General features: G+C 44.5%; 1 protein-coding gene across 2 annotated transcripts in view; it reads right to left on the bottom strand.

Annotated features, from left to right (window-relative positions):
* LOC143376474 (discoidin domain-containing receptor 2) overlaps positions 1-15748 on the bottom strand; it is a 125684-nt gene that overhangs the window by 17334 nt on the left and 92602 nt on the right. For both annotated transcript variants that reach the window (XM_076826890.1, XM_076826882.1), the window contains exons 4-7: positions 12635-12866; positions 10137-10284; positions 3467-3631; positions 2013-2146 (exon numbers count right to left, since the gene is read on the bottom strand). In XM_076826890.1, coding sequence (XP_076683005.1) covers positions 2013-2146; positions 3467-3631; positions 10137-10284; positions 12635-12866 — 679 coding nt within the window. The remainder of the gene's footprint in view (positions 1-2012; positions 2147-3466; positions 3632-10136; positions 10285-12634; positions 12867-15748) is intronic.

Here is a 15748-nt window from a genome sequence, read left to right as displayed (position 1 = left end):
ATGGTAAATTTATTATTCAATTTAATACCATTTAAAACCATTTCGACTGGTTTCGTAGTTCTAGTGTTAAGGGGTTATGCCTGCCTGTAACGTTTGAAAACACAAGTAGTTTCGGGATTTTTTTGTTTTTTAAAAAACTTAAAGCCTTTTTTAAACAAAAGGTTGTATACTCGAAAGTATAGATTTTAAAGTTCTTGTAGTTTTCTTTTTGCAATGCGATATCTAAATAAATATTAAAATTATAGGCGATCTCCCGGCAGCGTTTTTTCATTTACGCACTTTACGGTGTCCACTGTAGCCTTGACCTGGTTCATCAGAAATAAAAAATGCGACCTTTAGTTAGTATATTAGATTATCTAGTCCTTAATCGTGGCTTTTTCATTTCCGTTGTGTAGTTATTATTTTACAGATGAAAAATGATGGAAAATGAGTGCGATTCTGTGGCGACAATCGATACTTTTACTACGAGAAGCCGCCATTTTGTAGCAAATTAATTTTTCGAGATAATGAACGATGAAGGACTAGATAATCTAATACACTAACTGACTTCCCGCAAATTTATTATTTGAGATGAACCGTCAAGATTAAAGTGGTCACCGCAAACTACTGAAAAAAATCGCTGCCTGAAGATGGCAGATATTTATTTTATTTATTCATATTTTCCGTCGCAAAAATTACTACAAGTAGTTTAACACGTACACTTTTCAATTCATAAAGGTTTGATGAAAAAAGCCTTCAAGTTTTTCCCCAAAAAATTCCCGAATACACATGTTCCTTCTGTCCTCGCAGGTAGGCATAACCCCTTAAGCTGCTTTTGCCCACGATACTTTCTATCTATCCCCGAGTCCCAGACAGACAGGGCCGCGTTTCTAAGATCATTAACAATCGATATGTATATGTACCGCGAAGTTTAAGATCAGAATAGCAACATCGAAGTGCAGTGGTATCCTCAAAAAATCTCCACCAAATTCCACTGAACTAAGTCCACCGTAATTGTCCATGAAAGACGATAGCCCGTGGTTTAGACGCGGATAATTGTTAAATTAAACGGCGCAATAATTAGCGGGAACATAATACCTCTCGTAATTCAATAACTTCAATAGCATCGTATACACGGACGGTAACTAACACGATGTTCTTCTCTCATCGCCACGGCTTTAACGGTTTAGGGCCAGCTGAAGCACCACTTGATCAAAGACGCCATTCACATTAATCACCCCGTAATAATCTAACAATGTATTAATTTCGTGCGTCCACCAGGGGCATGGCTGGGTTTCGCGTGCCCCATGCCGGGCCAATGGAGAAGAAAAGATATGTACGCCTTAATAGGCGTTAGTTGACGGACCACTCGTTCAACTCACCGGTGTAAGCAATAACCGGTACTTAAGGCCGCCTCACAATTAATGACGTAGCCTTTCATCCAGATGAAAGGATATACGAGCGATCCATCCGGTGTGCAGCATTGACATTTCACGTGTGTGTACATCGTACATACACGTCCGATTTTTCATCTGCCTTAGTTAATCTCAACTTCCTTCGTAACACGTTTCCAGGACATTTGTCGAGCGGGGTTTATTCGCTTCGCTGAGACATCGAAAAATTGCAATGGACCTTCTGGGTTTATCGACGTCGGTATCGTAAGATAATTCGACTGTGATCTTGTTATTCCATTAGATTTCCGCGGGATCATCTCGGGGGGGGGGGGATTGGAGATCGTTTGTTATTCGAGGTAGGGTGGAAGTGGAAGGTAAGGCAGACTCGAAAAACTCGAAATATTTACGCGAGATTGAGCTACACGGAGCGCTTTGAAGTACCTATCAATGTCCCAACTGTGAATCATATCGTTCCGCTTGATTCCCCAAGACGCTTTTAATTACAGACTCAAGAGCGCCTCGCAATCTCGCGACCGCGGAAAATATCGCGGCCTCTAAACGACGCAGTGAGCCATTAAAAGTTTTATCTTGCCCGTCGAAGAGGTTTATGGGCTCCGTAGGAACGCATTAAAAGATTACCTGGACGTCGCGGGTGAAATGATTATTGGTATAAATGTGCACCGCCTCGAAGATCCAGGTTACCTCGAACTCGAACACCAGCTCCACGTAATCGTCGTCGAATGTGTCCCGCATCCAGGCGACCCAGCCTGTCCCTGCAACAACGAGGAGGCATTCATTTCGCGTTGAATTGATTTGCAACGCGGCTCCGTTGCTCGCGGACAACTTCGTTAGCGCGGATCGAAGAGTTAAAGCCCTAGTAGCGGATTGATCTATTGTTCCTCGCCGTTAATTGAATCGATTCCGTTCAAGGGCGACTTCGCCGGGCGCAAGGAGCTTTCATTCTGACGTCTCTGTCGGCTCACCTCGTGTTTTCTAAAGCGCCGAGTAATCTACGGTAGTGTCTCTCCTCGCAGGTGCCAAGTACCGATAAACACTTTATGTTTCAGAACGCTCAGCGGCGATCTCAGGAGATTTGCCACGCGGTGGTCAGACCTAAACTTGGATCTCTTGACAACTGCGCGACTCTGCTTGACAATTGTACCGTTCGGTGCAAGAAGGGCTTCGGGGCAGTCGGACCCTTTTTACATACAATGTATACATAATTAGAGTCCTCTTTCTATTCTACATTTGTCTACTGTTATATGTGCTAATCAAGTCTAACTTTTCTTTTTCTTCTTTCTCTGTCTCGCTTTTATCATATGTTTTTTTTTGCTGGTAAAGTAATACGGTGCAATAGAGAATTATTATACAAATCACTGATTTCGGGAATTTCGCGATTTTTTACCTTATTCTACGATCTTTCAGCGTTTATACCTCACAACACCGTTAACCGATGTTGATGAAAATTTGGGCCTGTATACAACTTACGAGTTTTTTTTTTAATTTTCATTACAGGCTCACAAAAAAAGTTTAAAAAACGACATTTACTATTTTTTTTTATTATTCCGACCAGTTGCATTTTTTCAAAACGACGAAACACGTCAGTTAGCAAGCTAAACCTTCTAGTTTCTCAGACAAAGCTCATGTCGTTTGGACCAATTCTAAAAAAGTTATGCGATTTTAAATGTTGTAAACATTCTTTCGTTCGCCACTGTATATCAAATACTTATTTCCTCCTAACCAGAGCGTCCAGTATATTTCCCTATTTTTCAATTCTCGAGAATCAGTTCTTCCATGAGTATCTCTGCTCGCCAATGTTCACTGAGGATATACAAAGTTCCTCCCCGGAATACGACTCGAAGAGTGCGAGTGCGCCGAGCTGGGCAGGTATTTTGGGTCTATGGGAGCCTGCAGCGAAAGTCTGGAGTCTAAAGAAACACACCTGGCGATTTGTACCCTCAAGAGGATCAAAGCTCTACGGTCCCTACACCTGTCTCGATTGCGCCCCTCGAAGCTCGCTACACTTCTGCCAAGCAAGTTCCTCCTTCGATTTCGGCACTTAGCACCCCACCGCGTATCCACCCACCGATTACCTCTTCCATCTCCCATGTCCAGCCTGTAATTATCCTCGCCGACGTCGCCATCGATCAGCCGGCCTACACCATCGGTCAACAAGTTGTCCTGCCTTTTGCCGTCGTACGAAATGTCGCCGAGCTCCACCGTAGGCGAGTCCGGTATGGTGTAACTAGCGACGCCACCTGAAAAACAGAGCAAAGTTTCGCCTGATAACTTCCGCGACAATGCTTCCATTTTAAGAGGCGAACCTCCGGGGACCCGGACGACAACTTTTGCGCCTGTCCCCGTGCCGTGTCCGCGGCGTACAAAGGGGAGGCGAGCAAGTCTTGCGCAGGCAGAAAGAAAGAATCGTCGCCGCGTTGACAGTATTGTTTCGCCTGGCAACCAGTTTACCTTCCCTCGCTAAAAGGACGCCGCTCGCTTTGGAACACTCAAGCAAGAATCTCTGACCCTGCCTCTCTGTAGATAGGCTCTTACTACGCCTCGGCTCGTTTTACTCTTCCTATGCTTTTCTTACGACTTCTGACAACTTGACTCACGCTGGGCCTCGCCTCGGCACGACACCGGTCGCTGGATCTCTCCTCGAGAATATTTTGAGGGAGAGACGAGGCGTAGAGCCGAGGGGGTGCAACGCCAACGCCTTCGATGACTGGTAAAATAATTCTCACTCACGCTGGCAGAGGATTCTCTCAACGACTGACTAAAAATGTGAACTGAGAGACGTTGAAAACTTCGGGTAGAGCCAAACTCTTGAGAAGTGTTTGGAGGAATGGTAATCGCAAAACAACAACTGAGCATTCAATGGCGAGGGGCGCCACTAGCGCATGTAGCTTTCCTGGCTGTTGATTTCGAAATTAAAATCACAACAAAGGGAGAAAATTATAAATTATTATAAAAGGTTTGAAAAATTTTTACACTACAGTCAACTAAAAAATGCAAATTCATTTTCTATATCTACATGATGAATAACAATAATAATTATAGGTACATGCAATTATTATAGAAATGGAAGTTAAGAAGTGAAATAAGATAATTTAAATACACCAGCACATGCGCTGGTGGCGTCACGGCTGGGAAAGATTTGCAGTCAGCTTCCCCATTGCAAGGTATTTTATAGACCTTTTAGATTTAACTGCAACACTATTCGGCGGTAAAAAAGGAAGGTCGGATGGTGCGCGGATTCAGATCCCTGTGATAACGCGAAAGTTCGAAAGCTGAAAACTCGAGGAATTATTGAACAGTGTCGCGGTGGGGGGATCGACCAAACGGGTCACGGATATTATTACTCGCGCGGAGTGTCGCGAGCGTGTCGGCCGGGGTCGACTACTCGGGCCGAGAAAATTAATAATGAACGGCAAAAAACGTTTGCCGCGGCCACTTCGCTGTGTCGTGCTGGGAGTCGCCTAACTATTCTCGATATTTCATGGTGCATACGTCCGCGATCGGTCGACCGTGTCACGCGATGCGGTCGAGCGAGTTTCGGGCAAGGCGTCGCGTCGTTGCAGGCGCGAGTAGAAAACTTCGGATCGTAACTCTGAACGGGAAAAGCGCGCTATCCAATTTGAATGCCGGTTAAGTCGAGGCAGATATTCAGCGCGCATACAGCACCGGGTCATATGTTTGAAACGGGACAGGTACCTGATGAATATTCCGTTTCAGTAATGATAGGAACCTTCACTCGACTTTTTGTCAAAAAATGCCCGCGAATTGTTAGACGTCTTCTTGTTCTATCCCAAGCCGATTGTATTTCTATTACACCTTAATTGGTAGATAATTAAAAGACACTGTTTAATGCGATCTTTCGTAAGCTAATCAAGCCGCTCCACATCTAAACTCGGCATCCCTGTTCTACTCATAGATAGGTCGATCACTTTCCGCGCAGACTTTTATTAACAATCGACGGCATTGCTGAAAATACATCGCGTCACCTGCATCCACAGTTATCCGCCGTATCAATTTTCACAGAATGCGTATAAAGCACACACGAAAACACACGCGCACAGCAGTTTCACCCTTCAATCCAGCAATCCGCTAATCTGATCCAGGCCAGCGACCGGCTCTCCCCAAATTATTATGAAGTTCCACCGAGTGTCGTTACAGCAATTTCCAGAGAAGTTGCTCTCAAAGGCGAAGAGTGCACTCGTAACAAGTTTCGAAATCTATCTGCCCCTTCCTCGCGCCGTTCCTCGTCGCTGGCTGAGGTCATTTTCAAAAGCTACTCTCGCTTCCCCTGAGGATAATGAGCGCGATCCTGATGTGCCATTTTCAGGTTGCTTCTCACGGTCTGGCTGCTCTCTTTCATGCAGATCGATGATGTCCTTGAGCGATTATCTATCTAAAGTCGGCATCTATGGGGCGTCCTTACCAGTCGTATTAATAATTAGATTCAATAATTAAGGGGACTTATTTTCAGTATTCCCGTTGATTATGAGCCAGGACGGTCGAGTCGTGAGAACACCGAGGACACGAGTGTGTCGATGCCAGTGGGGGTTGCAACTCGGTTTCCCAGTGATGGTTTGACCGTGCTGCCCGCGTTTCGGGGGGTAATCGTTCGTGTTCACCGGCCCAGGGCACGGCATCGGCGTTGTTTTAACCAGATGTCGTGCACGGCACCCATAAATCCGGCATTCCCGCCCACTAGAGGCCAGATCTCACACGCTCCAAACGCTTCTTATAGCGCGAGACCTCTCATGTCGCCTGCTTCCGAGCTTACCCTCTTTGTTCCTCTTCAACCTTTCGACGACCGTCTCGCGCGCGTTCCCCCCCCCCTGGCTCTTCGTACAGAGCCACCACCGTGGGCCGTTTCTCGGCATTAGCGACCCAGAAAAATCATTTATGTAAATGTCCGCCATTACGCTGATATTGATATACCAGGAAGGCAGGTCACGTTGCGTTTGCCCCTTGAAAAATGCTGCCTGTACCAAGTGCCATAACCGTGCAAGGAAATCAACGATGGGGGTTGCCAAAAATATACCTATGGTAAATACCGAAACTGATATATTTTTTTTTATATTTCAAGTTTGTGAGATGCATATTGACTTCCGCGATTCTATAACGAGGAGCAAGCATGCTTGTCAAAGAATTCGAATAATCGAAGTATTCGAATGTCAGAGAATTCGAATAATCGAAGTATTTGAATATCAAAGAATTCGAATATCAGAGAATTCCAATAATCGAAGTATTCGAATGTCAGAGAATTCGAATAATCGAAGTATTTGAATATCAAAGAATTCGAATATCAGAGAATTCCAATAATCGAAGTATTCGAATATCAGAATTCTACTAATCGAAGTATTCGAATATCAGAGAATTCGAATAATCGAAGTATTCGAATATCAGAGAATTCGAATAATCTAAGTATTCGAATACCAATGAATTGGAATAATTTCCTCGAATATTCGAATATCAAAGAATAGGAATAATTTCTTCGAATATTCGAATAATTAAGAGTAAAGGGAAACAAATAATAAAATTACTACTATTACTCTTAATGAATAAGGTGGCGTCTACAAAGCGAATAGTACTCTATAAATTTAGCGAAATAACATTAAAATAACGGGGGAAGATGTGACTATCTACCTATATGACTATCAGTATCTCCGTTGGAGAAACTGAAGTTTTTGAATCGTTTTTCGGACTGCATCAGCGAGACAGACCACTCCGCTATTTGCTTGGACAAGAAGCGAATACGTGTTGGGAATACGTGTTAAAAGAACACTAGCAAAATAGCCGAGATTTTTATGATAGCGCGGCGAACACATAGGGAGCTCTGCGCGAATTTGTTCTTCGAGTTTTCCATGTATCTTCTCATATGGCCTGTTCCCTGTTGAAGCCCATGTTGCGGGAACTTCCATACTCTCCACCGTTTCAAACGGAACCTCCCGGCTGTCAGACACGGACAGAAAGTTCTCGGCAAAAGTTCCCCTTTTTCCTCCATTGCTTTTGGGCACGGCGGAGCCGAGCCGCTGGGTTATTATAATGAAAACAATTAACAATCGCGCGCGCGAGAAGTTTCCGTCGTTGCTAGGAGTTGGCTTGGATTAGATTATATTATGATTAAAAGCAAACATGCGCGAGGATAGCTGGAAAAAGGAGAGGAACGGAAAAAGTGGGAGGCTGGAAGCTGCTACGCACGAACTTTCATTACGTACAACCTTTCGCTTCGGGATATTATAAACGAGGTGCAGGGAGGGGGGAGGGTGTAGAAAATTAATTTAATCGCGGGCAAATGTCGCTGAATAAAGGGATATATAAATATCTCGTTACATGCAGCTGCGACGACAAAACAAATTGGAGAACGGCCGCCGTTAGATGTACGCAGCCAGCTCATTATCTTTTGTTGTAATGGATTGGATTGTTGAAACTGGACAGTGGAAAAATTCTATTCGCCTTTTGTGTGCTCTATATTACAGATACACGCAGGAACGCTGGAGTGCCATTTGAGGATTGCCGAGAAAAGCGTACGGGGTTAATTTTACGCGATGGAGTTGCAATGTCGTAAAAACTCTTTTACTTTTATTTCGACTGCGCCAAGTGTTCTAATAGCGGTGCCAGTATTGCCCGCTTTAATTGGGATTTCTACTTTCGTCTTTACCCCTCGTCTCTACTTACCATTTATTAAATACAGTGCTTTTGAGAAATTGTATTTCATAGCGATAAATATATCGTCTGATAAATATTAATGTTTGTGTACCTATGTAGAATGCGAGTCGAGAGATTCGCCGGCGGAGGCTTCATTTAGACCCATTCGGAAGAAGGTATATAAATGTAAAATCAGTATATAGCATTTATTGAAGCGCGGAGCAATATTAATTCTCTAAAGGGGCCATTATTATTTTACTTAAAAATTACGTACTATCCTTCAATCGTATTAAGTATTTCATGGAGAACTGTAGCGTTAATTATTAAGCGTACCCGTCCCTCAGACTTATCTTATCCAGTCACGTCTTTTAAATTATTTCGCGTTTCAATATTTATTCTCTCTAAAGGGAAACCAATCGTATATAGTATTTTCTAAAGGGAAAGGATAACGAACAGAGTGGTTGCCTCTTATTTTCCCTGAACATATTTCCCTCTCGGCCTCCACGTTTTCGTACCGATTCTTGTCGCGATGTAACAACTGTAAGTTACCAAATGGTAGTCCTCATTAAAAGAAGTAACTTTTTCCTGAAAAACTTTTCTATTTATTACAGTTCGCGAGTAGTAACACAATATTGGATAATTTTCAGGTGCCAATTTCACCTTCTTTGAGTGAATTTAGGTAGCAAACAAAATTCCGTTGTACTCAGGAGGAGATTTTGTGAATTTCCGGGTTCGGAATCTTCCCTTGTCAAAAGTATGAGGGTTGAAACTTTGCAAGCCGTCGTACACGAAAATGGTTGTTCCTACGAAAGAAACTCATAGAACCTTTTTTATAGACAATTTCCTAAGCTACAAATTTTATTGTAACTGTTTTCGCCGCACAACTGATAGATAACGAGATAATCGTGAAAAACCGTTTCTTTATACCTTCGAACCTCTGTAAACTTTTTAGCAGATGTCAGATCCATGGGGACTTTTGGCATATTGTTTAAATCGACGAAATAAAGGCCCATCCATTAATGTAGCTTGCTGAGAATTATTCCCCAGATTGGCCTTATTTCCGTCTAATTTCCCTGGACATTTTCATAAAATGGACACCTATCAGATCTAGACGCCATTCCTATTCCTCAGAGCCGGTTTCGATACGGTTATCTCTGAAAGTGGCCGCGTATTCCCGTTCCCGTGTTCAGCGAAATCAACGAGCCCGCGTTTCTTTCTAGCTGCACGAATTAACCGATATTGTCGCACGCGACGACGCGGAAATGTACTCTCGCAGGACTCGCTGTGAAACCACAGTTGTTCAATCCGGAGCGGACGTCGGAAAGTTCCGCCAGTTGTCGACACGCCGCTGCGTGGCACGGGGATACAGCCGAGGAGCTGCGTACCGACAATGGCTCGCGACCACGTTTCGCGGCCTGGAACAATGTCCTTCGCGCATCGATTCCATTAGACGCGCTCAAGTAGCAGAAGTAGGTCGAAAACAAATGTCCAGGCTTGTCGCAACAGGAGGTGGGGGTAGAGAGTCAGAGATAGGGAGCAGGCCAATGAGCTCGCTGTCGTTGTAACACTGTTACGAGCGTTAATGGGATCCAGCATCGCAGTCGGACTCCACGGCGGCCTGGATTCTCTCTGGTAGCCGTCTCAGCGGCGGCTCGCCAAATTGAATGAAATTGCAATTTGAAAATTAATCGCTGGCTGTCCGGCAGGTCGCCATTTCCACCGTACGTAACCGTGGAATTGCGAATTTACACGGCCAGCTTTCTTTAGTGGCCACTCCGCTTGCTAGCTGCCGCTATGAAATCCCCAGAGCGGCATTTCAACCCCCCGCAATTTGAATTTTTTGCCGCCGGAGTACCGGAGGTCTGATCCCTCTCTGTTTAAACATTTCGGTAACTGAAATCTCCTCGAAATCGTCGCGACTTGATTTGTCCCTATCGTAAGCTTCTGACATCGGAAGCTTGCAAGTAGAACTCCGGCGACAGGTTCTCGTTTTAAAAGAGAGCAGATGCTACCCCTCGTTCGCAGCGCTGAAGGCGTGCGCCGCCCAGCTATTCAGCCACCCCTCGATCTCCCAACACTTACGCCGAACTAGTCGGCAGCACTCACCCGTGTCCTGACAGCCTTTCAGCTCGATCCGGAGGCAAACGGTGCGCCTGTGCTCCGAGTGCGGCAGGATACGGACCTGGTTGGCGAAGATCGGCGGTACTAATCGATGCGACACCACGGTGGAGGTGTCGCTGTTTCCGGCCAGCACCTGGAAAAACGCAAGTCGATCAATCGGGTCGCTAACGCGCGCGCGAAACCGCGAGCCCCGAGCAAGATCGAGCGCCGTTTAACCGGCGTTTAACGCCGACGGTTAATTAATGGCCCGGAGTCTCGGGCGGATTTAAAGCCTTGTCCATTAATCGGCAACGATTTCCGCGAGATAAATTACCACCGGCCTTCGATTCTCGCGATAAAATGTGTTTAATCAATGAATCCCAAGCAAATTTGTAGCGGAACCGTGTTTCGGCGGTGTATCGCCGGTGGCATATAATTATCGAGTTAATTGCGATAATTTAACTGATTTAATTGCAGATCGCCGGGATTAATGGGCCCTGCGCGGACGCGGCGACTCGAGTAACAGTTTCCGCAAGGGGTGCCATACGATTATTTTATCGCCGGCCGTCCATTCGTGAAACGATCCCGCGTCTGATAATAGGGCCGCGCGGCGCGTCACGGTGATCGCCAGCGTCGCGATTCGCAAGCGCACAAACAGCCGAGCGTGATGCACGAGCGGCGCCCCGTCAAATCGACGTCAATATTAATCAACTTACCCTGGAATCTCGCTCCGCACGTGCACGCCTGCTCAGGCATAGATCATGATTGCAACGGTTCGAAGGTAATGCCACGGTTAATGCACCGTCTAGTCCGGATTGCGTAAATTATCACTCGGATAAACCGCGGCGCTGCTCTTCGCGAGCGAGCCTGGCAATATCGGGCCTGATCGTTTAATCAGACATCATCGTTACCCATCTTGCCTCTTGGCTTGAAAAGGACGAAGTGCGGCCGATAATTGGATGTGTATTGTGAAATAGCGTCTTCGCAAAGTGTTTGACCTAGTGCGATTAAACTGTTCGGTCAAATGAAGAACTGTGCGCGATTTGTCTGTTTGATCAAACTGCGGATCGGCAGAAAATTGGTAGCAAGTGGAGGAACCGGTCTAAATGTGGACAAGCACTTTTATTTCATGATTTTTGCCACACCTGTCGAAGATTCGTTTTCTGTGTCTCACAGCTTTTGTTCCTCACAAGGAAAGTATCCCAGGTGTCCGCCTGCTGAGGGGCGGTTTCTCCCCCTAAATATGAAAACAGGCCGCTATAAAAAAACACGTATATCTTACTTTTCGGCCCTCTAAAACATATCCAAAATTCAAAGCAATCGGAGGCGAACACCTGGGATACTCTCCTTGACAGTCGTACTTTTTTATACCTTTTTCGATAGAGTGAAACACTCAATATGACCCCATACTTCAACTAGCCCATATTTAGACCTTAGCCTATATTTCCACCACTTCCTCTGACAATGACCTGAATACTTTAATCTTCGAAGAGAGGGTGCGAGGGTGATTAAGACACGGGGAGTGTTCAGTAGAGTCTTCATTAATTCCTTCAAATTTTACAATTTCTAGACACCTTCAATAGACGTGTGATGTAACTGCCGAAAGATCAGCTCGCTGTTTCATGCCACGAGGCGGTAAATTACTACCACACACCGCAAAACGCGTCATGGAACCATCCGCCAGCAAGCGGAATTGCTTGATTGGAGAATTCGTGCGAAACGACTACCAATTATCCAACGATCCGGTCGGTGGAGCGGCTCAAAATTTAATCGCGGTCTCGAAAGTCGTGGCGCGCACAGGGGGAGGGGAGAGTGTTTCGAGTTATACCATTAGGAAATTGATAACGGTGGCCTGTTCGGCGCGATAACGTCGTAGATAGGGAGGAACGTCGCGGGTCTCGGAACGACTCTGTCGAGATTACGCCGATAACGCGAATGGGGTATTCGTGCCAGCCAGGCGTTCGCGTAAGCTTTGATTTTCCTCCACCGTAAACAAAAAGCCGAGAGGGGTGGGCTGGAAAAGTTCCTCCGTTCGTGAAGACAGTTAACCTGCTACGAGCGCGCGGAGTGCAGCAACTACTTCCACTGCACGCAGTTATCGATGCTCGGTTTCCTCTGTTCCGGATCCAATCGCAGACTTCCAAGTAGCTCGAGACTCGAATCAGACGGTCAAAATCGAATTGTTTAACACCATTAGCACTTCGAAATACCTCGAGACTACTTGAAAGGAACTAGTAAGAATGTACGAGCCACTGTGAAATGGGGAATAGAAATCGCTGCACGTTGTGTGCTCAGAAATCCCTTCAGGATTCTCTGAACCCCCCCGAGTTACACCACACTTGATTTACACGAGACAGTTGGGTGTACCGCGAGCAAACCGCCGGTTATTCGCGGGAGGAAAGCGAAGGGGGCGGGATAACGCAGTGGCGTTATTCAGTATCGTCCGACTTAACTTACTTCTACTCCACTGTCAGCACATACGCGCGTGCAGGTCGAGCACGTACCTCCTTGTTATCCCAGCGCTTATATCGCCGCCACTCGGTGAACCCCGGACGTCGATACTCGAGGGTATACTCTTCGACGTATTCCTGGCCACGGCCGTGATCGTAACGACCCTGGCTCTGTACACCAGTGATCACGTGAGGCCCGGGCAGATCCACTTGGAGCCACTCACGAATTCCTCGTTCTATCTGGCTCTTCGGGCACCAGGCACCGCCCGCTGTCTCCTTCCGCAACCTGTTTCCAACAGAATTCTTTGCGGGTCATTCATTGGCCGTCGCGATGAATTTTAAATGATTGTTATTGGCAAGGGGATTAATCTGCTTTTAACGGAACCTCGTGTGAACGTAGAGCATATTAATAATAACTCCTTATTGAACAGTAGACATTACGAACATAAGAAGGTAACGAAAAATGTTGGGTGTGCAAGGAGCCATCTTTCTTTCCTGCGAAAATTCACTCCGAAGGAGTGAAATTAGTCCTCAAAGTTTTCGCATTTTTTCGTCTTTTAATATGAACAGGAAATCAGAAGACGGGTAAGAGAGTGTAGAAAGGTGGAAGTCAGGGAACGTAGGCAGAGAAAAGAAAGGAGGTGAAAGGACGTTGTGGCAGGAGCGTAGCTGCCACAGTTATTTCTAACATATTCGAATCGAACAACGATCAGTACTCGAACTTGATCGCGAGAACGTAAAATCTTGGGTCGACCACCGATCACCGTATTTACAAAATCAAAAAACGATATCTATTCTCAGTGATGTAGAATGTTTAAATTAGACTTCTGTGGTGCATAGAACTGCAACTCGTCTGCAAGCGTGAATATAAATTTCGAAAACCTGCCATGCTCGAAGCATCTATAAAGTACGTAAGAAGAAAATGTTGGCAAATATTCGTTTAATTAATACGAGGGCTGCGAGTGTCAGAGGTATCGTCGCTCGGAAGGGAATGCAAAATCAATTTCCTTTTTCCATCGAGAATTCGCCGTGGCCGATAGAGAGCGGTTGTAATCGAACAAATAACAATCCCGCCGAAAATGTAGGCACGTCAAAATCGTTCGTGCTCGATTCACGGATCGCTTCACCGTATATCTGCCTGGTTACAATAAACAGAACCGCAATATATTACTCGAGATGGACAGACGTAATTACTTGATATTACATATCCGCTGGCAAACACCCCAGGCGACGTGCACGGTAAGTATCGAGAGTAGGTACTCCGAGCGATTGAATGGTTTCAAGTGCTCAGGTCTAGAGTTGACCTCTTCAATTGGTTAATTAAGTAAATGACATTGACGGCCCCAGCAACGACGAGTATGCATCAGCCAGACGACCGGTGGAATGCAATATTCAAAATTGCCATCGTCGCGGTTATTTTTATTTTTATTCCATTTTTTTTTTATTATTATTATATCCCTGTTTAGGTTCGCCCGTCGTCTGGCGGCACGATAAAAAGAATTACGCCGGAAGAAGACGGCGGCTGGATAAATAGCATTCGCAGGCGTATCGAATGAGCCGAAAACTCGAGGAAGATCAACGAGTCGAAGAGCACGATTCAACTAAGCGCGAAGTTAATGTTTCAATGACTCCTGGAGCGAGTACCTCAGGCGCAATTATAGTCCTCCGGGCATTATAAAATCGTTCGAACAAAGAAGAACCATTCACGGGGCCGTTCGACGGGTTTTAAGAAGTTCCTCTGTTTCTGAGGGAAGTGTACTTAAACAGCGAATCCAGGATTCGGTTCTTCTTTCCGCGTCTCTCTTTTCTGTTTGCCCTTCCCTTCGATTTCACCCCCGCGCGTTGGTGCTGCGCCGCCCTTCTGAATCGACTCGACGGAATCTCGCGCAACTTTCGCTCGTTCCGCTGTTCCACCCATTATTCGTACCTAATAACGAAGTTCACTCGAAGGCTGAATGGAGGATCCGTCGCGTTTTTCTTGCGTACAGTGGCGACGAACAATTCCGTTGATTTTTACGGGACAAGAGGTGTTCATTGTGGTTCTGCGTTTGGGAAAGTGATTATACTTTGAAGAACATACACTTGGAGCAGAGATGGGCATATTTTTTTAATTAAATACAAATTTCAAATAACGAGTGAAAGTTAAAAAAATATTCGTCATGTGTCCAATAAAGTTAAACCGGGTTAACTTTATTTTTTTTTTATTTGTCAAGCAATTCAACTTCAGCGCAGAGTAAATTTTTCAATTTTAACGTTAACTTTAACTTTAACTTTAACTTTAACTTTAACTTTAACTTTAACTGTAACTGTAACTGTAACTGTAACTGTAACTTTAACTGTAACTTTAACTTTAACTTTAACTTTAACTTTAACTTTAACTTTAACTTTAACTTTAACTTTAACTTTAACTTTAACTTTAACTTTAACTTTAACTTTAACTTTAACTTTAACTTTAACTTTAACTTTAACTTTAACTTTAACTTTAACTTTAACTTTAACTTTAACTTTAACTTTAACTTTAACTTTAACTTTAACTTTAACTTTAACTTTAACTTTAACTATACAATCTAAAGTCAAAGTAACTTTTTTTTAATGCCTTAGGTACTTAATAGTATTAACTGCCAACAAAGTATGTTTTTGCTTAATTAAGAATCTATAGGACTTCTTTGTGGAAGTGTAGACTTGATTAGATATAGAAGGTGACAAAGCAAAGCTGAATGATTTTCGATGTTATATATTTCGTATGATATATGTACTATGTATGTACGAAGTTATAATGTGCAATGTGAATATGTGTTTATGATACGCAAAATGTATCGTAGAAATGTACGTGTCTTTATTGAAGAAGCTCCTATTGATGATTTCTCAAAGATATTAGATGCGTCGCGGTGTTCCCAAAGAGAATTCTATAAAACACATTCCATAGGGATGGGTGAAATACTTCTGTCAACTTTGTATGGGGGATTCATTTGAGTAGAATGTTCCTTGCATCTTTCAAAGATGGTAGAGTGAAGTGTTGAAACCGTCTGCGCGACCCTCGTTTATAAATGATCCTTGATGTCTGACTACTCACGGGTCCCCGCTACTGAACGATGTCAGAGATGTCGCGTAAGCAGAGGAGCTGTGACGTTATTAATTGCACGAACTAAATAATCCTTTTAAACTTGT

Source organism: Andrena cerasifolii, chromosome 1 (genome assembly GCF_050908995.1).
Source record: "Andrena cerasifolii isolate SP2316 chromosome 1, iyAndCera1_principal, whole genome shotgun sequence".
Lineage (NCBI taxonomy): Eukaryota > Metazoa > Arthropoda > Insecta > Hymenoptera > Andrenidae > Andrena > Andrena cerasifolii.
This window is presented reverse-complemented; position numbering and strand designations above follow the sequence as displayed.